This window comes from Acomys minous (assembly GCF_964271855.1).
Source record: "Acomys minous genome assembly, chromosome: 2".
NCBI classification, from domain to species: domain Eukaryota; kingdom Metazoa; phylum Chordata; class Mammalia; order Rodentia; family Muridae; genus Acomys; species Acomys minous.
The window spans coordinates 84,541,018-84,563,894 of NC_140484.1; the positions used below are offsets into that span (position 1 = coordinate 84,541,018).

The 22,877-nt window shown below is 44.9% G+C and overlaps 1 protein-coding gene across 2 annotated transcripts in view; it reads right to left on the minus strand.

Annotated features, from left to right (window-relative positions):
* Window positions 1–6: 6 nt before the first annotated feature.
* The window catches only part of LOC311592141 (uncharacterized protein C19orf81 homolog), a 24,987-nt gene continuing 2,116 nt past the window's right edge, over window positions 7–22,877 (minus strand). For both annotated transcript variants that reach the window (XM_084772144.1, XM_084772143.1), the window contains 4 exons: window positions 2,177–2,249; window positions 1,934–2,054; window positions 816–949; window positions 7–207 (listed from right to left, as the gene is read on the minus strand). In XM_084772144.1, coding sequence (XP_084628270.1) covers window positions 12–207; window positions 816–949; window positions 1,934–2,054; window positions 2,177–2,249 — 524 coding nt within the window. In that variant the 3' untranslated portion in view covers window positions 7–11. The remainder of the gene's footprint in view (window positions 208–815; window positions 950–1,933; window positions 2,055–2,176; window positions 2,250–22,877) is intronic.

Genomic DNA, 22,877 nt, shown 5'->3' on the forward strand with positions numbered 1-22,877 from the left:
CCCGCCGCGCGTCAATCTTCCTCGGTCGGCTCCGCCCCTAGAGCCTCGAGCATGCGCCGTCGGACTAGGGAGCGGCGCAGGTGCAGGCGGTAGTCCCCGAGCAGCAGGTCATCGTGGCGCACGAGCGGGTATGCGATTCCGCGGAGGCTGAGCCCCGAGCGCAGCAGGCATGAGCGCGTCTGAAAGTCTGTGACGGTGATGAGCCACCTGCGGGCAAAGCGACATCGCTGGGATTCGCCCTGTCCGCCTTCGCTCGCGGCCGCCACATCGGCTTCTGCAGCCTAATCTTTCTTCATCTCACCGGGGACGTGCTAGGCCCCGCCCTCGCTGACGTCCCTATCCTACCTGACCAGAGGACCTGCCCCTCAATGTCATTGTGACTCCGCCCAAAATGCCAGCTCAGCACCCCCAACACCAATGCCATCTTCATTTTATTCTGCCAAAAGTGCCAGTCAACCTAAGACCCCGTCCCTCTGGATGGCTCTGGATGGCTTCATTGTCACCTTCACCTTGCCCTCACCCTCTCACCTTAGGCTCCACTCTCTCTCCAACTCACTCTAGGCTCTCAGTTCCACCCCTCACTTTCCTTGTCACCCTGACTCCACCCACTAGCCTCCTCTAGGCACCGCCCCCTCACTGTGCTCCTATCCCTCCCCTTTTCATTATGCTGGGCTCCGCCCCTCACACCCTGAGTCTCACTCCGCCTTCCAGCTCCATTCGCTAAGACTGGCTCCTTGGCTACACCTCTCCTAATTCCCACCCTAGAGCGTTCACTCAAAACGCTCACCCCGGGCCACGCCCATGCATGGGCTTACCTGTCCCTGCGGCCCGCGGTCCCGCAGATGACATTCATATTCTCATAGCGGATACTGCTCACGCGCCCGCTGTCCATGGCCCCGGGCAGCTCGGCCTCCAGAGCCTCCAGCACCTCCAAGTGCGTGAAATCCTCCTGCGTGGGAGTGCATATCGCCTTAGCACTCTTGGAGCCCGGCCTGGACGCCACCTGCAGACCCGCTAGGTTCTGCCACTCTTGTCAAAGCGCAGAACACAGCTGCCACTCAGGCTGATTATAATTTCACCCTCCTTAGGGAGAAACTCTCCCAGAGACCAGCCATGGATGGTGCCTTAGAGTTCTGGAAGATTCTATTTGAACCTGTCATCTCATGTTAATGGATGGTCAGAGGAAGTTGTTTCAGGGGATGCGTTGATCACGGGCCACAGTGACAAAGGAGGAAAACAGTTGTTCGCACATAAAATCACTAGGGATGAGCAGGCTTGACAGCTTGGTGGGTAAAGGCACTTTCTGTGCAATCCTGATGACTTGGAGTTACATCCCCATAACCCGCGTAGAGGTGGAAGGAGAGATCTGGGCTGTCCTCCGACCTCCACCTGTTAAACATTAGGGCGTCTTCCTCCCACCCACGTACTAACCAGATCTGCTTAGCTTCTGAGCTGCAAAGAGATCTGCTGTGGCTTCTTCAAAGGCACCAAGGAGAGGAGAGATGGGAACGTGTCCCCAAGACATGAGGACAGCAGCACCCATGACAGAGTAAAGTCACATAGACACCCAAAGGTGCCTTAAGGCTCGTGCCTAGTACACAGTAGGTCCCTTTTACTGTCAGACAGAAGCAGACACTCTGTGTGTGTGTGTGTGTGTGTGTGTGTGTATGTGTGTAAAGTTGCTCTGTTTGGGACAGGAGTGCAGGTAGCCCAGGCTAGCCTTGAACTCCCAGTGTAACTAAGACTGACTTCGAACTCCTGCTCCTCTTGACTTTGCCTCTAGAGTGCTGAGATGGTAGACACACACACTACCAGGCCTGGCCCTTAACCTGGACTTAAACGCCACCCCCCCCTCCGCGCCCTGTCACATCAGATCTGATCAGGTGATCCTCTCAACCACAGGAATTGTGCAGAGAAGCTGATGGCCGCTCACCGAAGTCTCCATGCACAGGCAGAGGGGTTGGGCAGAGGGTGGCGCCGAGAACTTTCGGATACACGGGAGCTCCCGATCCAGAGCCTCATATTCTGAGATGACATGTCTCAGGTACTGTTTCCTGTGTGGGAGGGAGGGAGGGAAGGAGGGAGGGGCAAAGCGAGCAACCTCTGAAGTCAGGGGCTGCTGCAGTCACCTCTGCAGGAGCTGAAGTCAGAGGTCATGGGGCCAGGGAGTACTCACGTGGACTTGACAGGCCTGCCCAGGCTCCGCGCCATGGCCTCCTCTGTAGACTTCAGATCCACAAGGATGGATCCTAGCGACAAGAGAACCCAGCGTCACCTGCCAAGGGCCTTTGGAAGCCACGGCTCTCTTCAGAAGAGAGTCAGCCAGCAGCATGCACACCACCCCAGAAAGCTAGATCTCAGAAGCTGGTCCCTGAGGTACCATCTGGAAACTGCAAAATCTACCCTTCCGCTCTGGCTCTGAGACTTCCTGGCTAATCTCAGCTTGAACGGGGGCCAGCAAGAGGAAAAAACCACTGTGCACCAGCATCAGTGCTTGGAACTCCACCGTGAAGTTCCTCCCATGTGACCCTCTTCTCGCCAGCCTCTTGTGGACCTATCTTTCCCGCTAGCTAGTGATTGGCACACACGGCCTGCTTCCCCTCTCCACTTCAGCCCTAGAGCTGTGCAGGCACAAGGGTGTCTAGTCTTCCTCACCAGCTCCTTTGTGGCCTGGCAACCAAGTTCTTGCCAATAGCATGAGTGAGAGTGAGCACCACAGCTCCTGGGTGTGGTAACAAGCATGCCTGTTGTTGCAGCACTAAGAAGGCTTTGGCCAGTGGTGCGCCATAAGTGCAAAGGCAGCCTGGTCTACACAGTGACTGTGGAGTCAGGCTGGACCTCAAAGAAAAGGTGTGGGAAGGGAGGGAGGGAGGGAGAGAGGAAAATGAAAGAGGGAGGGAAAAAAAGCAAGCAAGGATGGAAACTGTCTTTGATGTTTGGCGCCTTCCTTCAGATGGGCTGGAATGTGGATGGAGCAGCAACCTAGCTTCAGCCATGGTGGGATAGATGCTGAGAAACAGTGTAGGAGGGTCTTGGGCCTGCAGTTGTCTACAGAGTTCAGGCATTGCACAGCACGCTCTTTGAGAGAGGCTAATGCCTGCCTCCTTTGTGTTATCCTGCTTCGAGGCAGAAGAGAGAAGGGTTGCCCCTGACAGCCAGGACTGTAGGATGTTCCTCCCGGCCAAACAATTACCCTTGACATCAGCTCCAGACAGCGCCACTATAGCAAGACACACTGAGATGAAAGTGCTGTGAGGTTACATCTCAGCAGAGACCAGACACACAGCTGTTAAAAACATAGATACTACAGACATGATAAAAACAGCCCCTCCTGACTCAGAGCTGATGGCTGCGTGTCTCACCTCAGCACCCTACACTTAGTGCCCCCAGGATGCTCCATCTTGCATTTGAAATGACACAGTCCCTTGGTGGACATGCACCCCTCTAGATGTGATGTGGAGACCTCGTGTGAGGGCAGTGTCCCATGGCCCAACCCAGGATTAGGATCTGCATTCCTTGTTGTTTGCTGCTGCTGTTGCTGCTGCTGTTTTTGTTCTTTGAGACAGGACCCTGGCTGTCCTATAGACCAGGCTGGCCTCCGACTCAGACATCCACCTGTCTCTGCCTCTCGGGTGCCGGGATTAAAGGGGGTGTACCATCACCGCCTGGGTTAGAATCTGCATTTTTAACAGGATCCCTGCCTCACTGCCTCCTCATCTTCTGGCTCTGTCAGACTTCTCATACAGAAGTTTTCCAGAACGAGTGAGTGTGATGTGCCAAACGCTTCATGGATGGTGCTGGGATTTAAACCGGGGTCTTTTCCAAGGCAAGACAGGAGCGCTCATGACCCCAGTCCCACTGGGACTGTAGGCCAGCACTTGCCTGTTACTTCCTGTCTCACTATGTCATTCCACTTTGTCACCTGAAACAAGACCATGTTGTTTCTCCATCGCTGAGATGAGTGAGCTCCCTGAGAGTACTGTAGAACTATTTCCCTCACGCACACACACTCTGTGTTTTGCTCTCCATACAGATACAAATTTCCTCAACTAGTTAATTAATGGCCTTAATTCCACAATACTATACAATTGGTCACGACATTTCTGAGCAGCATAAGTGCCATTTGCTCAATTGTGTGTGTGTGTGTGTGTGTGTGTGTGTGTGTGTGTATGTGTACACATGTCCTTGTGTGTATGTACACATGTGTATGGAAGTCAGAGGTCAATATCAAGTGTTGTTCAAAAGTCACAGTGGTTCAGTTTGTGCTTTGAGACAGAATTGGTCATCTGGACTGGAGCTCGCCAAGCAGGCTAGGCCAGGCGTTCAGTGATCCCCAGAAATCCTCCAGTCTTTGCCTGGGCAGTGCTGGGATTATTCAGTGCTTTGTTACTGAAAGGTTTGCTTTTACTTTTACATGTGTCTCTGTGCATGCGTGCATGTGCCACATGTCCATGAGTGCACGTAGAGGCCAGAAGAGGGCATCAGATCTTCTAGAGCTGGAACAACAAGAGGTTGTTAGCTGCCTGGTGTGGGTGCTGGGAACCAAACACTCCTCTGCAAGAGCTGCTGAACCATCTCTCCTGCCTAGTTGGTTTTGTTTAACACGAGTTCTGGCCCTTAAGGTACGCATGGCAAGCACTTGGCTGACTGAGCCATCTCCCGCCCTTTTAATGGTGTTTTGAGGCAGGGTCTCAAGCTACAGCCTGGGCTGCCCTGAACTCGTTATGTAGCCCAAGCTGGCCTTGAACTCATTGATGATCCTCTGCCTCAGCCTCCTGAGCACCAGCACACATGCGTGGACTCATTGCTCTGTCTCCATGGGATACAACCAGCTGCTTCCGGTTCCTGATGCCTTGACTTCCTTGGTGTCGTAGAACTGGGATTGTGAACCAAATAATCCCTTTTCCTCTCCTTTTTTTGGGGGCGGGGGATGTCGAGGTGTTTTGTCACTGCAACAGAAAACAAACTAAGATAACAATTAGGCATGAATGCTTGAGTGTAATCTGTTGGGGTGATCTTTTTATGCACTGGATAAAGATTGTCCCTGTATTATTCCAATGTTGATTTCTGTAACCAAAGAGATGAGTAGAGGCTGACTTGGTATTGTTATTTTTATGAAGTACTATCTGCCTTGGTATTTTGTAAACAATGGTCTCCATCACCTTCTGATTGGCTGAATAGAGAGCTGAACCATAGGAACGGCAGGTGAGAATAGGCGGGACTTCCGGCAAAGATGGGCACCAAGAGAAAGATCAGGCGTGAAAGGACCCACCTAACAAGACGCAGAGGAAGCCGAGCATATGACACTAAGGAGAGGTAACAAGTCACGTGGCAGAACACAGATTAATCTACACGGGTTGGCATAGGTTACAAGGTCTAGTTGGGAACAAGAGTAAGCTAAGGTCTAAAGCTATTATAAATAAATATAAGTCTCTGTGTCATTATTCAGACCTGGGATGGACAGAGAAAGTACATTTGGTTTAATTTGGCGCCCATTATGAGGCATGTAAATCTAAGGCCTGGGGATAGTTCCAAAAAGTCCCAGATGGAAGGCAGGGAACAAGCAGTCCCCAGAGCCAGAGACAGCTTCCTACTGTCACAGTCTCTGAGGCAGGCGCGGAGTGCAAGAAGGCACGTACTCCATAGCCGCTGGTCAACAGCAAGGCCAGCTGCTGGGTGGGGAGTGGGGAACCAGAGCCGGGGGGGCGGGGGGGGGGAGGGGGGGAAGCAGTGCGTTTCTCCCATGCACAGCACAGCCAGTCAGGCCCTTCCGGATGCAGAGAGACTGCCAGCTGGTGGGCACAGGTGAGCAGCCAGTGCATCAGTACGTGGCAGGAATGGCTGCGACACGTGAAGAACACCTAGTGCTGCACAGGCAGGTATTTCCCAGAACCATGTACTTCTCTGAACCAGCATACTGCTCAGCGGAGGAGTAGTTCATGCTGTGGCCCATGAGAAAAATTTCCCAGAGACCACAGCTCAGTTTGGGTCAGCCACGTCCCAGTGCAACCACTGGCACCACCCTCTCAGAGCCAGGCTAGTCAGGGGAGCTTGGCATGCTCCAGCCCAAAGTCAGGCAAAGGGCTAGATAAAGTCAAAGGGGCAGAGCCAGCAGCCAGGACCATGTGCTAAGCTGAGCTGCAGAAGAAATCCAAGCCCAGATTGAAGAAACTAAAGACTAGGGCACAGAAAAGCCCCTGAATAGGTAGAGTATGCTTTAAAATGTGCTTAAGTGCTAAAGAAAAAAAAACACTGGAGCTAGAAAGGCGTAAACAAACAAACAAACAAACAAACAAATTGTTTGACAAGGATAAAGGGAAGCCCTCAAAGAGAGTTAAGTAAAATTAAAAACAATAAGCCATGTAAGGATGGGAAATGCCATAACACAGGGCTTTAGGACCCTTTAAAAAAATGCTACATTAAATGGTTTAAAAACAGAGACAGAAAATTAAAAAATAAATGACTTAATTGAGATTGGCTCACTACCAATTATGATTATTATCATTTTTGGTATTTCATTTTTTGTCTTAATAACCATACTAACTTTCAATGTCATCTCAAACAAAAAGGCTTTAGAGACACAGGGAAAAAAATATGGAGAGTGGATTGATAAGAGACAAGTGTTAGAAGAAAAATTAGAAAGACCTATAAATAAAAATGAAAGAGATACTCAGAGACAGAGGGTTTAAGACAAGAGCCTACTGCACCATCATATAATGAAATTAATGACGGTCAGCCAAAAGCTGTTAGAAAACCAACCTTAGCTTATCTAGTTACTATATGACAAATACCAGCAGATGATAGGCACTCCCCAAGGTTACAAAGAATTTGGAAGGCAGCCATAGAAATGCTAGATTTAAAAAAAAAAAATATATATATATATATATATATATATATATATATATATATATATCTCAGGAAACAGAGGCAGGCAAATCTCTGTGAGTTCGAGGCCAGCCTAGTCTACAAAGTGAGTCCAGGACAGCCAAGGCTACACAGAGAGACCCTGTCTCAAAAACCAATATATATATATATATATCTGTAATTTCATATGGTATGCATTCACCATTTGTGAAGCAGATATTAAATTTTGGGGTGATTCAAATTAGAGTTATTCCCCAACACTGGGGACAAAAGCAGTATTAGACACTGGTCCTCAGTTACAATGGCAATCATGATGGGAAGAAGAAGCTAAGGAGATAGGACAGAGAAATAGGGCTAGAGATATCAATATTTTTCAGGATCAGCTGCTAGAAGAATGCCAGTATGCTAAGGTACAAACAAATTGAATAGGATCATACTACCTTGGCTCTATGTCATATGGCAGCTTTAAGTGATTGGGACAAGGATGAAGAAACAGGAAAAAGGTCTGAAATGTTTATTCAGATTACACTAGGTACCAAAGTACCATTCATTGGCTTTAAAAGATTGACTTCAGCTGTAAATAGAGGGCATCAGATTCAGATTCAGATTCAGAAGCTGGCAAGTACAGATCAAATCTTTGGCTTTCAAATATTCTAATTCTGGAGGCAAAAATGTTAGACCCTTGCCCTTTGAGTTTGCAGTCTTCTCAGTCTGGATAGCCTTTCTGAGCTCAGCACTCAGATGGAAGACTCCCTCTCCCCAGCAGGGTCTCCTCTCTTGGCCTGACTCCATCTGGAGAGTATCTTTAGGCATAGTTGCTCCTAACCACATTTGATTTATGGCCTTTGACACGGTTCCCAGCTAGCTCTCCCCTCACTGCACCCATAGGATAATTAGGTACTGTGTTCCTGTCCATATGATAGGAGTGTGCTGCCACATGAAAATCAAGAATCCTTGGAGTGCCTAGCTCCAACCAGTTATACACACCTATCCTGAGAGCCCCCCATCCACTCCCCAAGGACGATATAGCCTTTGTTCTCTCCCAATTAAATTGAACTATCTTCCTGAAGTGGTTCCCAGAGATCATTCTCCATCGTGCTCGCGGCCTTCCAAGCCCTTTGCCTCGCCTTCTGCTCACCTCACTTTCATGGGCTGGTGGCCAACAGCCCCCCCCCAGGAAAGAGGAGACCCCCTCCACAAAAAAGTGACCAGGCCCCTAAAAACTAGATCAGCATCAATAGATGAAAGGATTAGAAATACGGCTGACATTGGGTCTCAGTCATACGATGTAACTTTAATAGGAGAAGTTATCTCTAAAGGTTTTGAGAAAAGCCAAACTGTCAAATGTTTTAGCTCTTGCAAGCAAAGTAATTTCAAAAGGAATTGTAGGCAGAGTCAAGCTCATTCTGGAAGAAGGCCTGAGCCTTCTAGGGAATGCAGAGGGTTTAGCAGAGGCCAGCATTGGGCTAATGACTGAGAATTAACAAGGGGCATAGGAGGTAACCCCTTGTCGGCAAGTGGTCAAGGCCCTGAGATCAGATCCAAGCTGGACATTTCAGGTCAGCAGTGGGGAAACTAATATGTAGAACAAGTCAGCAGCGCCATTCTGGATATGGGCATTAATAACCCAGATATCTAAGTCACAGCAGCTTCAGTAGCTAAAACTGAAAACTCAGGAGGCACCAGAAAGCAAGTGTTTTGGCAAGCTGACATAGATGATCAGAGGCCAAAACTAAAAGTACATATAAATGACACTGAAATTAAAAGTTTAGTAGATACAGAAGCAGATGCAACAATAATTTCACCAAAATCTTGGCCTCCAGATTGGCCTCTTCAGGAAGTAAATATTTAGTTTCTAGGGACTGGAACTTTACTCCAGATGAAACAAAGTGTGAGATGGCTTAAGTGTACAGGGCCAGAGGGTCAAATGGGAAAATTAAAGCCATACGTGGCTGATACAGCCAGGAATTTAAAGGGAAAGAGATCTATTGCAAAAGTGGGAAGCACTGATTAGCATCCCTCCAACTTCAAGGACAAGTCATAAAATAGGAAATGTTCTTTGTGAAGGTATTGAAAAATTATATCAAGAACAGGACATATGGGCCGGGCATGGTGGCACATGCCTTTAATCCCAGCATGGGGGGGGGGGCGCAGAGGCAGGTGGATTCTTGTGAGTTCAAGGCCAGCCTGGTCTACAATGAGAGTCCAGGACAGCCAAGGCTACAGAGAGAAACCTTGGCTTGAAAAACCAAAAAACAAACAAAACAAAACAGAACAAACAACAACAACAAAACAAACAAAAAAAGACATAGCAGGTGGGCTCTCCAAATTTCTATAGAGAGCCACTGTTGATAGAACACCAATGACTCTACCAAGGCCTATTTGGGCAAAATTATAGACACTAGAACAGCTAGTCCAAGAGCACTTGGAGGCTCAACATACAGAAGAGTTTACCACCCTTGAAATTCTCTATATTTTTCAATTACAAAGAAAAATTGAAAATGGAGGATGTTTGCTGGGCAGTAGTGGTGTATACCTTTAATCCCAACACCTGGAAGGCAAAAGCAGGCAGATCTCTGATTTTGAGGCCAACTTGGTCTACAAAGAAAGTCCGGGCCAGCCAAGGCTACACAGAGGAAACCCTGTCTCAAAAAAAAAAAAAAAAAAAAAAAAAAAAAAAAAAAGAAGAAGAAGAAGAAGAAGAAGAGGAGGAGGAAGAGAGAGAGGAGGAGGAAGAGGAAGAAAGGAAAGGAAAAAAAAACGGAGGCTGTTGACAGAATGAAGTCCGTCAATACAGTCATTCGGTCTATGGTTCTTTTCAACCTAAAGTCCCTTTAACTTCTTTATTACCTAAGTCATGGTCTATTACAGTAATTGGTTTAAAAGAGGCCTTTTCATTATACCTTTGCATAATCAAGATAGAGAAAAATTTGTTTTCACAGTGCCTACTTATAATAACTCTCAATCTGTTAAAAGGTACCAGTGGACGGTTTTGCCACAAGGAAAGTTAAACAGTCCTATCCTGTGCCAATATTTTGTACAACAGCCCTTAGAAATCATAAAGTTTCCTCAGTCTATAATTCATTTATGATATGGATGATATCTAACTAGCAGATTCAGATACATATACCTTAGGAAAAAATGATTGATAAAGAAAGAATTTTGCCTTGTTGGGATTACAAAATGCTCCTGAAAAATACAAAAAGGAGATTCTATCAAGTATCTAGGATATAAAAAATTCAAGCATAGAAAGTACAAATCACAAGAGACTAATCACAAACTCTTAATGATTTTCAAATTTTTCTGGGAGATACTAATCGGTGAAGGCCCACAATTGGATTAACTACCCAAGAGCTAAGTAATTTATTTCAAACCTTACAAGGTGTAAGAACTTACATAGTCCAATAAAATTATCAGCTGAGGCTGAGAGAGAACTGGTTCTGCTAGAAAAGAAATTATAGGATGCACATGTGTATCCCTTGGTCCAAAGCTTGACTGTATTTTAGTTATTTTGCCTTCTACTCGTTCTCCCACAGGAATTCTTATGCAGAGAGAAGATATCATTTTAGAGTGGAATTTTTGACACACAAACAGAATAAAAAAAACCAAAGACCTATATAGAAAAGTTTTCTGAATTGATTATGAAAGGAAATTGATTATGACGCTTTGTCAAGCAGGAATAGACTCCAGCAGAAATTGTAGTACATTTTCTAATGCTGAAATTGCCTCATTATGGGGAGAAAATGAACATTGGCAAAGAGCTTGAAATAATTTTTTGGGAGAGATTAACAACAAATACCCAAAGAGCAATTTTAAAAATAACTAATTGGATTCTCCCTCATATAGTAAAAGGTACACCAATTTCCAGAGCCCTTACTTTCTATACTGATGAAACTAAATCAGAAAAGGGCAGTTATAAGTCAGAAACAATAAGTAAAGTGGCTCAGTGCCCTTATGATTCAGTTAATAAATCAGGGCTATGGGACATGCTCACAGTTTCATCAGATCTTCTGAACCTCTTAGTATAGTTATTGACTCAATAACTTCTTTGGCAAGAAGCCAAAGAAATGATAAGACAGTGTCCTACCTTACCTACAGGGAGTAACCCAAAATGTACCCAAAGATAGGTACCTACAGGACAAGCAGATTTAGAAATATCTAATTGTACTTCAAAAGAGATACTTAATAAACAGAAAGGGGTAACAAAGACACCTCCCCCAAGAGATAGACTACATAGTGTTTTATTAACCTTAAAATTTTTAAATGCTAATGAACAAACAAAAAAAAAAAAAAACAACTGCTGAGAGACACTGGTTTATGAGGAGAGAAATGCTATTATATCAGTCTATTTACTTTAAGCATGTCCGAACTTCAAAATGGAAGGCAGGAAATGTTGGGAGAGAGATTTAATCGTTGTTTCCACAAGAAGGAAAAAAAAAAAAAAAAAAGCTGTGCGTTCGCCTATGAGACAGAGGAAATCCAACATAAGAAACTGAGGAGAGGCCGGACAGTGGTGGTGGCGCGCGCCTGTAATCCCAGCACTTGGGAAGCCGAGGCAGGTGAATGGCTGTGAGTTCGAGGCCAGCCTGGTCTACAAAGCGAGTCCAGGACAGCCAAGGCTACACAGAGAAACCCTGTCTCGAAAAGCAAAGGCAGAGCTGAGATGGATATAAATGGATTAACAAAGGTCATAAGAGTTAGCTGGGAACAAGAGTAAGCTAAGGCCTAAAGCTATTAAATATAAATCTAACTCTCCCTGTCATTATTCAGAGCCGGGACGGACATAGAAAGTCCATACAGGTTTGGTGGTCCCCAGAACACTTGTTAAAAATGGGCTTATCTATCGGGGTTGGTCTGGTGCGCTATGTAATCAGATGTCGATTTCTGTGCCCCGATATCTGGTTACCATCTAGACACGGGCACTGTCCTTTCTATGAGGAATCGCCCCTATCAGTGTTGTGTAAGCATTGTTGCCCAGTTTTCTCGGGCTGGTTAACAAAGAAGCTGAGAGCCAATGACTAGGTAGAGAGGACACGGAGGCTGGACTTCTGTTCCCAGTCTGGGGGAGGGGGGTGGTCCCAGGGAGGAAGAGAAGGCAGGAGGGGGGACAGGAAGGATGGGTGCATGAGCACCTGGCCGGCTCTAGTGCTTTAAAGCTTGTTGAATAAATCTAATAGGTCTCTGTGTCGTTATTTGGAACCTAGAGTGCGTGATTAGAAAAGGCCATCAAATTATATAATTCCACAATTGGTGCCTATTGTTTTAGGTGTATAATTCAACACAGACTAGAAATCCAAGCATACGGCCCCGGCCCGAGGAAGCTCAGAAAGCCAGGCAAGAAAACCGCGGGGGGCGGGTGGGGGGGAGGGAAGCAGCTATTTTGAAGCCTCTATTGGGCAGCAAAGCCGGATAGGACGGGAACCAAAGCCGACTGCAGTATTTCACAGGCGCGGCTCCTTAAGAGGCGCTGCTGTGCAGCTGAACGGTTAACTGGCCCTTCCAGGGGCGCACCGCACCGCAGCTTCTCCGCGAACGCACCCTGCTGACAGGGAAGGGGGCAAGCACCGGCCGCGCCGTGGGCCCAGCAATTTCACGCACCAGGGACACAGAGGCTGAATTCAGCCGGCATAACCCAGGTGCTCGCTCTGAGGGGCGTGTAAAGGCGAGTGCCCTCCCGGACAGGCTGGGTGCAGGCGGAGGTCAGAAGTGCCAACCCGCGTGGACCGCAAGACCACACCCGAGCGCTTCGCGACCCCACCCGCGTGCTGCTCCGAGAAGCCATCATCCTGGCGTGCGACCGGCCCGAACAGGGCAGCTAGCTCGCCGGAGCCTCTTTCCACTCCCCTGAGCTGCGGTGCAGAGCGCTTCCAGGGGGCTCGGCCATGCCAGCCTCGGAGGCGCGGCTGCTGAGCAAGCAGGCTGGATGCTGCAGCTTGGATCCCGCCAAGAGCCGCGCGACCTTAGGGGGCGGAGTCAGCCACAGCTCCGGTTCTGAGATGAATGCTAACAGAAGTCAGACACCGACAGAGAAAAAGAAATCCTACCACAGTCAAACTAACAAGCAGGTTTTAAAAACATGCTTGAAAATGTGATTAAATTCTAAAGGAAAAAAGTGGGGGAGGGGGCTGGAGAGATAGCTCAGAGGTCTGTTCTTCTAAAAGTCGTGAGTTCAATTCCCAGCAACCACATGGTAGCTCACTACCGTCTATAATGAGATCTGGTGCCCTCTTCTGGTGTGCAGGCACACATGCGGGTAGAATACTGTATAAATAATAAATAAATAAATAAAAGAATACCAAGGGCCTGGCATGGTGGCGCACGCCTTTAATTCCAGCACTCGGGAGGCAGATGCAGGTGGATCTCTGTGAGTTCGAGGCCAGCCTGGTCTATAAAGCGAGTCCTGGACAGACAAGGCTAACACAGACCCTATCTCGAAAAACTAAAAATAAAAATAAAAAATAAAAAAAAATTAAAAAGAGTACCCCCCCAAAAAAAAGAAAGAAAAAGAAATGGATATAGACAGTCATTAAATAAATAAATAGTTTGAAAATAAAAAGAATAGGCCACGTAAAAATTGAAACGTATTATAAAAATACAGAAAAAGGGGGATGGAGAGATGGCTCAAAGGTTCAGAGCACTGTCTGCTCTTCAGAAGGTCATGAGTTCAATTCCCAGCAACCATATGGTGGCTCACAACCATCTATAATGAAATCTGGTGCCCTCTTCTGGCATGCAGGTGTAATGCAGGCAGAACACTGTATACATTAAATAAATAAATAAATCTTTAAAAAGTACAGAAAAACATATTAAGGTAAAAGAGAAAGAAATACATATGCATATTCTCCAAAGAAAGGAAAGTGAAAGAAAAAAGTAATGTCTCCAAAGAAAGGAGAGGGAAAAAATGTTTTCAAAGCATATAATAAATGCTAAAGAAAGTAAACAAGCTAAACACAGTTATAGAAAGAAATACAGTTTAAGTAATAAAGTCTCTGTAGAAAGGAGATAATTAGGTTTGTTTTGTTTTTTAAATTTTCCATATGAAGGCCCGGAGGTGATGATGCACACCTTTAATCCCAGCACTCAGGGAGGCAGAGGCAGGTGGATCTCTGTGAGTTCAAGGCCATCTTCGACTATAAAGAGAGTCCAGGACAGCCGAGGCTACACAGAGGAACTCTCTCAAAAAACCAAACTAAATAAATAAATATCAAATAAAATTTCCATATTAAAAAATGGACCCCATGCACTTGGACCTCAAATAATTTTGACTGTCAGCATAGAAGTAATTATATGTTTAGTAATAATTGTGATTCTATATATCTGGCTTAAAGAAGATAAGAAGGAAGCAGACTCAGAGAAGAAAAAGACTGAAATTTTAAATGCTAAAATGGAGGCCATAGGATAGGGAGTAGAGGAGTCTTTAAAAAGGAAGTTCCAGATAAGAGAAATCCACATGGGCTTAAGGGAATTGCCGAGTGGAAACCCACAGATGCCAGACAAAAAAGCTTCAGCTATAAACCCAACTTGGTCAGAGTGGATATTATCAATTATAGATGAAGGTCTATATGCTGAATTAAAAATGCAGATTCTGTTCAACGTGACCTTAGAGCAATACAATACAATAGCTTATATGTTTAATTTTGCAGACTTTGGAAAACTAAAAAGGTATACCATACCATGGTTCATATACAAAACTCCAGTGTGCTCTTGCTTTGAATTCTAAAAAGGACAATTCTGAGATTACATATTTACTAGATATGATGGGTATCTTAGAAACTTGGGCCCTTACAGATTGAAGCTGGTGATGCTTTAACATACATATAATGTATGTATATACATTAGAATATAACAATATTTTAAACATTAGAAAATGTTACAATTATATTTTACAATCCTACAGGACGAGCAATTATGAAGAACTCTAACAGGAAAATGCTCCTTGAACAGAAGGGAGATATGGGCTCTCTCAACGATAGAGTAAATAATCCTCTGTTGAATTTAAACTTTTAAAATGTCAATGAGACAGGTAGCACAGCTGCTGAAAAACACTGGATTTTAGAAAAGACTGATGAATTAGATCTGCCTATGGATGTTTTGACTTAAAAATGGAAGGCAGGAAATGTGTTACATTGGAGAAGAGGTTTTATATTTATGTTAACAGGAAAAGAAAAACTAGGATTCCATCCAAATTGATAAAAATCAGATATGACTTGAGGATCCCCCACCCCTGAAGGTTTCAGCAGCAGCTAGAAAAAAAGAAAGAAAGAAGACCAACAAAACAAGTAACATAATTTGCTGATCCCTCCACATGAAACTGACTGAGACATGAAGATGTCTCTGACCAGGATTTCGATTATACTTAGTCAATAAATCTTGTTGGCTACAAAGTCCTCAGAACTTGTCACGCTATCCTTGCATATGGCATAGATAAAAATTTATATTACAGTTTGCCTATACAGTCCAGACTGGCTTATGAAAAAAAAAAAAGACAGATATAATGGAAGTTTGGGATTCTTTGTAAACTCAAATGTGTTATGTAAATATGCTTTTGCTTTAATCCCAAGTGTGGGATTTCAGTTTGAGATTTAGTTTTTCCACAGCTGTTAATAGTCTGTTGTTGGGTGTGGCTTTTGTCCTGCAGCACAAAGAGGCACAAGGTCTAATGCTCTGAGGATATAAATGAGAGAGAGTGTGATATGACATGTGGTGTTGGCATGTGGCATGTGGCGTGTGGCATGTGGTGTTGGCATGTGGCATGTGGCGTGTGGCATGTGGCGTGTGGCAGTTTGAAGAAACCAGAAGTGGATGATGTAGTGGTTTGGAGCAGACAGACAAGAGAAAAATGCTTCAGGGCACAGCAGCTTGGAGGATACTGCTGGCTGTATCAGCTGTTGACAGAGATTAGTACAGGCCCAGACACCCTTTGACCCTTACTGGAGGTTGGTCTGATGTATTCTGATGCTAATTACTATTTGCTGTCTTTGTGCCCCAAGTATTGCTATGTAAGCTTGCCTAAATATATATATTCCTATTTGACCAATAAAAGCTAACACACCTGGGCAGGCAGCTGGGTTAGGCAGAGCCAAAGTTCCCGGGCTTTGGAAAACAGAGGGAATCTTGGGATAAAGGAGACAAGGTGGAGGAAGAGGAAGAGATCCACCTCCGTGGGTTAAGTGGCGTAAGAAGCCCATGGCCAACATGGACTGAGGATTCAGCCCAAATAATGAACGTTAGCAGGTATTTGGGATTACAGGTGGTGAGTAGCCCAAGTAGAAATTATTAGAAGCAGGTGGAATGGGATGGAGACTGGGAGTTATTGGAGGGTAGCTTAGGAGGTAATATCTGCCTTGCCCCAGCTAAAGGCTCATTTTAAAATACATCAAGTGTCTGTGTTCTCATTGGTTGCTAGCAGGTTAGACAATACCACCGGAAACTAATTAGCCTAATGATAAACATTTATTAGGCCAGTTATAAATTAACTGCAACCAACTCTAAACAGCTGGGAGCACTAACGTTTTCTCTCCTATGTGGGCTTGAGAGGTTGGGAAGGATGTTGAGACCTAAACACCCCAAATAAAGTAGAGGGTTTTTGTTTTTTTGGTTTGTTTGTTTGTTTGTTTGTTTGAGACAGGGTCTCTCTGTGTTAGCCTTGGCTGTCCTGGACTCACTTTGTAGACCAGGCTGGCCTCGAACTCATAGCGATCCGCCTGCCTCTGCCTCCCAAGTGCTGGGATTACAGGCGTGCGCCACCACGCCCGGCTGAGGGTTTGTTTTTTTTAAGTGCTACAGACAGATGCCTTTCACCTACTCAAACAAGAAGCAAAAATAATTTTCAACTAAAATGTGCACACTTCACATTTCATACATATGTTTATGCAGAAATGTATATTGCCTGTGGACAAACTGGAGCGGCCTCCATATCCCACACCCGGGATTAAAACAAAAACATTGTTTACATAGTGTAGCTGAGAAATGAAGCTAAAGCGTTAGGGCAGCTCCTAGTCTGAAATATTTTACATTGCTATAGGCTATTGTATATTGATACAAATTTAAAGTTATTTTTGTTACATGTACTGTATTTATTAGGTTTCAAGTCCCTTGTAAGGTATTGTACCTATGCAAGTCATTTAAAAATACAATGTGACTCTCTAGTCCTTTTGAAAGCTGCTATTACAAACTGTTTGGGACAATTAAGTAATGCAAGTTAGCAATCAGTCAATCAAACTCATGGTCATGCTAGATACTAGTTAGTTAATTATGGAACTGTATTTCCTAGGTTGAACAGATAGTAAGTAGCTAGAAACAAGCAATGTTTACCTATTCAGATATACTATAAACAGATAGTCTTCAAACCCTCAGAGATCTGCAGAACACTGCATTTTAAAATGCTTTATTAATAAAAGCATCTTTTGACAGTGAGACATGCAAGTTCCTGGCGGCACCCCCAGCCTACTGCAAAGAAGATAATGGGCAGAGAGGAACCTCCATATGGAGTTTGCTTCAATGTGGCAAGCCAGTCACTGTGTAAAAAACTGTCCTTCCTTCAACTACAGACAGCATGCTGTCCAAACCTGGACAAACTACACAGGGAAAATAATTATGCTGAGGTTTGCTAAGACAAGATAAACAGTCCTCATAATTCCTGCTCCACAAAACAAAGCAACAAAGCCTGCCATATTCTAGGCGAGAAGGTTGAAGATGATTCGCGAACACTGCAGAGAAATTTGAGTAACTGTCCAGGCAGCCAGCCATCTCTATCATTTCTGTATTTTGGAAACTGCTTGTTCCACACTTCCTGCATACATTTATTCCTTCTCAAGTCTCTGATGGGGTTGAAGACTAGATAGTTATGGTCTCAGATTAAGCTTAAATTGTTTAGAGGATTTAAGAAAATAATTTTCAAAAATGGTTTTAGATCTACATAATTTTTTTTTAGGTTGACAAATGCAAGTTATGGTAGAAAATAATCTGAGTACAAAACTCTGAACTCACTAGAATAGGACAGATAGTAAAACACTTTCTCTGAAGTTGCCAGATACAAATTAACTGGACACTGTGAATGTAATTCTTAGATGATAGATTTCATAATTGTTTCATAGTTGTTCTTTGGTATTTAGTTCATTATTGTAAGAGAAAGAGCTTTTTAGAGCAATAAAGGGGAGAGATGTTGTGGGTTGGTCTGGTATGGTGTGTATTCAGATGCTGGTTTCTCTGCCCCAGATCTGGCCACAGTATGCGCATGGGCATTGTCACTTCTATGAAGAATCTCCTGTATCATTGCTGTGAAAATGTTGCTCCCAAACATCTCTGATTGGTGAGTTCATTAAACTATTGTCTTAATTTTGCCACAGAGCAAACTCTCCATATTAAAACTCTCTGCGTTTCTATCTTGATAACTTAGGAGGAAATTTATCCCCTGGAAATGTGTGTCTGGTCACTTGTACGATGTCACCTGGCAACCTCAGATCCATCTGTGAAGAATGAAAGTGATTTCTCAGGAAATGTGATGTTAAATATATACTAGATGTTTCTAAATAGTGATAGCATTCCTAATCCCTATAACTATGCCATGAATTAGTAAAGGTGTATTATCCTATGGTAGAGCACTTTTCACAGTTTCTTTAAAAACTCAGTTATCATATGTAAACATGTTTTTGTTTTAGTCCCAGGTGTGGGATATGGAGGCTGCTCAGTTTCTCCACAGCTGATAACTGCCTCATGAGAGGGCTTGTGATTGTTGTCAGCTGAGAACTGCCTTGTGAGGGGCTGTGGTCTTTGCCAGTTGGGGAGAGAGAGAGGGGGGGGGAGAGATATGAGGACTGTGAGAAGGCTTGAAGGAGAAGATCAGAGGAAGAAGAGAAGGCTGCCGTTGTGTTTGTTTGTTGCTGCTGGCTGAATAGCCTGACAACAGATACTGGTATCTCCCCAAAAAACCCAATGACCCAGCCTGGCACCTGTAATCCTAGCACCTTGTCTCAAAAAACCAAAAAGAAGAAGAAGAGGAGGAGGAGGAGGAGGAGGAGGAGGAGGAGGAGGAGGAAGAAGAAGAAGAAGAAGAAGAAGAAGAAGAAGAAGAAGAAGAAGAAGAAGAAGAAGGTGAAGAAGGTGATGACCCTAAACAGCAAGAAGTAGCCAAAGAGAACTAAGCCCGTCTCCCTATTAACCTCCTTTCTCTCCTACCTGGTGTTTGGGTGTTAGAAAGGATTGGAATCGGAAGGGAGACAGAAACATTAAGGAACTCCAAATAAAGTAGGTTTAAAAAAGCCAAAAGCCTACAACACAGCACCACACACATGCACACGAGTTAATCTGACACCCCAGCTACTCAGAAGGCTACACCAGGAGATCAAAATGTCAAGGCTGGTTTGAGTTAGAAATTGTAACCCTGTTTCAAATAACAAAAGGCTGGGCTTGTGGATCATCAGAATAGCACCTGCCTAGAACCCGCCAATGTCTTAGTCACTGTTCTGTGGCTGCAAGGAAACACAATGACCAAGGCAAATCTTACAAAAGGAAGCATTTAATTGGGGACTTGCTTACAGTTTCAGAAACTTGGTCCTTTACCGTCAGGGCAGAGAGCACAGCGGCCAGCAAAAGCGGGTCTGAAGAAGCAGCTGAGAGCTATATTATTGTCCACTGTCACCCTCCAGTGGAGTGTGTGTGACAAATACTACACAGGCCTGAGGCTATGACCCCCCGGAAAGGGGAGAGTCTCCTGGACTGGGGCTGATGTTTCTGGCAGGAGAAATTAAAATCACAGTTTTTTTCTCTCATCCTGCTGGAATCTGTTCTTCCTAACTCTACTTCACTCCCAAATCAGGACTTCTCAGGCGTAACCAGGGTCGCTAGGAGACCACCCTGACTCAGGACTACAGCCAGGGACTGTCCAGGTCCGGAGTGGTTCTGCTTCAGATCCAGTTATTAAAAGAAACATGACTAGAAATTAATCGTTAGTTAATAAGTTATACTATGGTCTACAAAGAAATGGAGTATTTCAAAAGACTCCAGGTAGTAACACTCAGATATCAGAAGAAGGAACTGAAGAAAAGGAAAAAAACTGTCTTGGCACCCAGGTGTTAGACATAAGTTCTGTTAGGGAGAGAACACTGACCCTGGACAAAGGGAGCACATGCATATTGACACCACGCCAGTAACTTAGAAGTGATGATGTCTTTGCTGTGTGATCTGTACTCTGCGTGCGTTGTTTCATTTAAAGTTGTAATTCAAAATATGACAACACAGTAACTTCACATTCTGTACCTGCACTGTGTATGCTCGATTGCTCACTGACCTCCTTAAATCTACTCTGTGGGAAAATGTAGCCACAAGCCCAGCCCCCGCCCCCCCCCCCCCCGCTTTTGAAATGTATGTTTAAAAACTTAGACTGCTTAGCCACAAAATACAATAAAACACAAAACTCAGTCTTGAGTCGCTCTGTTTGTCATGCCTTGTCTCTGTTCACCCGCGTTCCCAAGGACCTATCCCAGATTGAGCCATCCATGACAGTCCACAAGCTGAGAGAGGGAGGGAGGGAGGGAGGGAGGGAGGGAGGGAGGGAGGGAGAGACAGAGACAGAGAGACAGAGAGACAGAGACAGACAGACAGAGACAGAGAGACAGAGAGACAGAGAAACAGAGACAGAGAGAGGCTGACTGGGCTTGGGCTTTTGAAACCTCTAATAAGGCCTTACCTCCTAATCCTTCTAATCCTTTCAAATAGTTTCATTCCTTGGTGACTAAGCTTTCAAATATATGAGCCTAGTGGGGACATTTTTATTCTACTCCCCGGACCCCACAGGCTTATCATATCATAATGCAAAGATGCATTCAGTCCAGCTTCAGAAGTCGCCATAATCTACCACAACCTCAACAGTGTTTAAAAATTCAATGTCTTTTTCTGAGACCCATGGCAATCTCTTAACTGCAACTTCCTGAAAAATTAAAATTGAGCAGCAGTCACATAATCCTAACATACACAACACAGAATATATGTTATTGTTCAGAAAGGGAGGGTTGGGAGGAAATGTTGGACCAAAGCAAAGGGACAAATTCCAAATCCTGCATCTTCATGTCTGATTACAAAGCACGCTTCAGATCTCCAACTCCTTTCAGCTTTGTCAATTACCATATACCTCTCTCTCTGTCTCTGTCTCTCTGTCTCTGTCTCTCTCTGTCTTTCTCTCTCTCTTGCATGCACACACGTGCCATTTTCACTCCATTACCAGCTTTCCTCTTCAGATATTCCACAGCTCTGGCATCTCCAACATCTTGGAGTCCCCAACACACTCCAGGCTTCACCTTCGCAGCTTCACACATGGCACCCCTGCACAAGCCTGACATCAGTGGCTTTCCTTAGCTGCAGAGGGAGATTCCACAACCCTTTTCTCATATCCTTGACTCAAGCCAGAACCACAGGACCAAAACTGCCAAGTTCTACTGCTTGCAGGGGCTGGAACATGGCCCCCTCAACCAATTGTATTTGAATCAGCTTTCTGGTTTTGATGATTTGCTTCACCACTTAAGCATCCCCTTTAATTCTGTTTCACAAGTAAGATTAAAGGCATGCGCCACCACGCCTACCTGGCTTTCTTTAACTTTTTTTTATCTCCTTGAGCACTTCATTTGGCTCCATTACACTTCCCAGTGCTCCTTTTCTCCTCAGACTACACAGCTTGTATTTCTCTTTGACTGGTTTGTTCCTTTTCACTATATATCTACATAAGAATGATTACTAGCCTGGGTGTGATGGCACACGCCTTTAATCTCAGCACTCGGGAGGCAGACAGAGAAGAATCTCTGAGTCTGAGGCCAACCTGGTCTACAGAGTGAGTTCCAGGAGGGCCAGGGCTATACAGAGGAACCCTGTCTCAAAAAAGAAACAAACAAACAAAAAATGATCACTAATAATAATCCCACGACACAGTCAATACTAGCCTGTCTTGACATCTCCTCTGCCAAGGCCATTTTTAACTCAGCGACTCTTCAATCTAGTCTCAGTCAGACATCTGGGACAAGAGCAAAGAGCCACCACATTCATTGCCAAAATAACAATCAACAACATACTATTGCCGTGAAGAGACCCCATCAGCACAGTAACACTTGTAAAGGCAAGCATTAACTGAGGCTGGCTTACAGCTCAGTGGTTTAGTCCACTGTCATCGTGGTGGGGAGACCTGGAGGCACACAGGCAGACAAGGCGCTACAGAAGGAGCCAATAGGTCTCGGTCTCTCTCTCTCTCTCTCTCTCTCTCTCTCTCTCTCTCTCTCTCTCTCTCTCTCTCAGCATAGCTTAGGTTTCTGATTCCTCAAAGCCCACTCCTAGTGACACACATCCTTCAGCAAGGCCTAGCCTGCTCCAACAAGGCCACACCTTCTGATCCTTCTAAGTAGTGCTTTGACTTGATGACTAAGCATTCGAATATATAAGCCAATGGGGCCAATTCTTCTCCCTTTTTTTTCTTTTCCCTTGGTTTTTTGAGACAGGGTTTCTCTGTGTAGCCTTGGCTGTCCTGAACTAGACTCACTTTGTAGACCAGGCTGGCCTCAAACTCACAGTGATCTACCTGCCTTGGCCTCCTGAGTGCTGAGATTAAAGGTGTGAGTCACTACCGCTAGGCTTTGGGGCCAATTCTTTTTCTTTTCTTTTCTTTCTTTCTTTCTTTTTTTTTTTTTTTTTTTTTGGTTTTTTTTTTTTGGTTTTTTTTTTTTTTGGTTTTTCCAGACAGGGTTTCTCTGTGTAGCCATGGCTGTCCTGGACTCACTTTGTAGACCAGGTTGGCCTCAAACTCACAGAGATCCTCCTGCCTCCACCTCCTGAGTGCTGGGATTAAAGGCATGAACCACCACACCCGGCTTTGGTATTGTTATGCATTCCTGCCTCAAGGTTTTGTAAACATTGTTCTCCTAGCAAGCTCCAACAGTGAGGACTTCCGGAAATGATGGTTGGAATTGTGGCAGCTGCTTTGTGACCATGAGGCAAACAACCCAAGGCTATGCGGTATGCCAAGGACATGTACC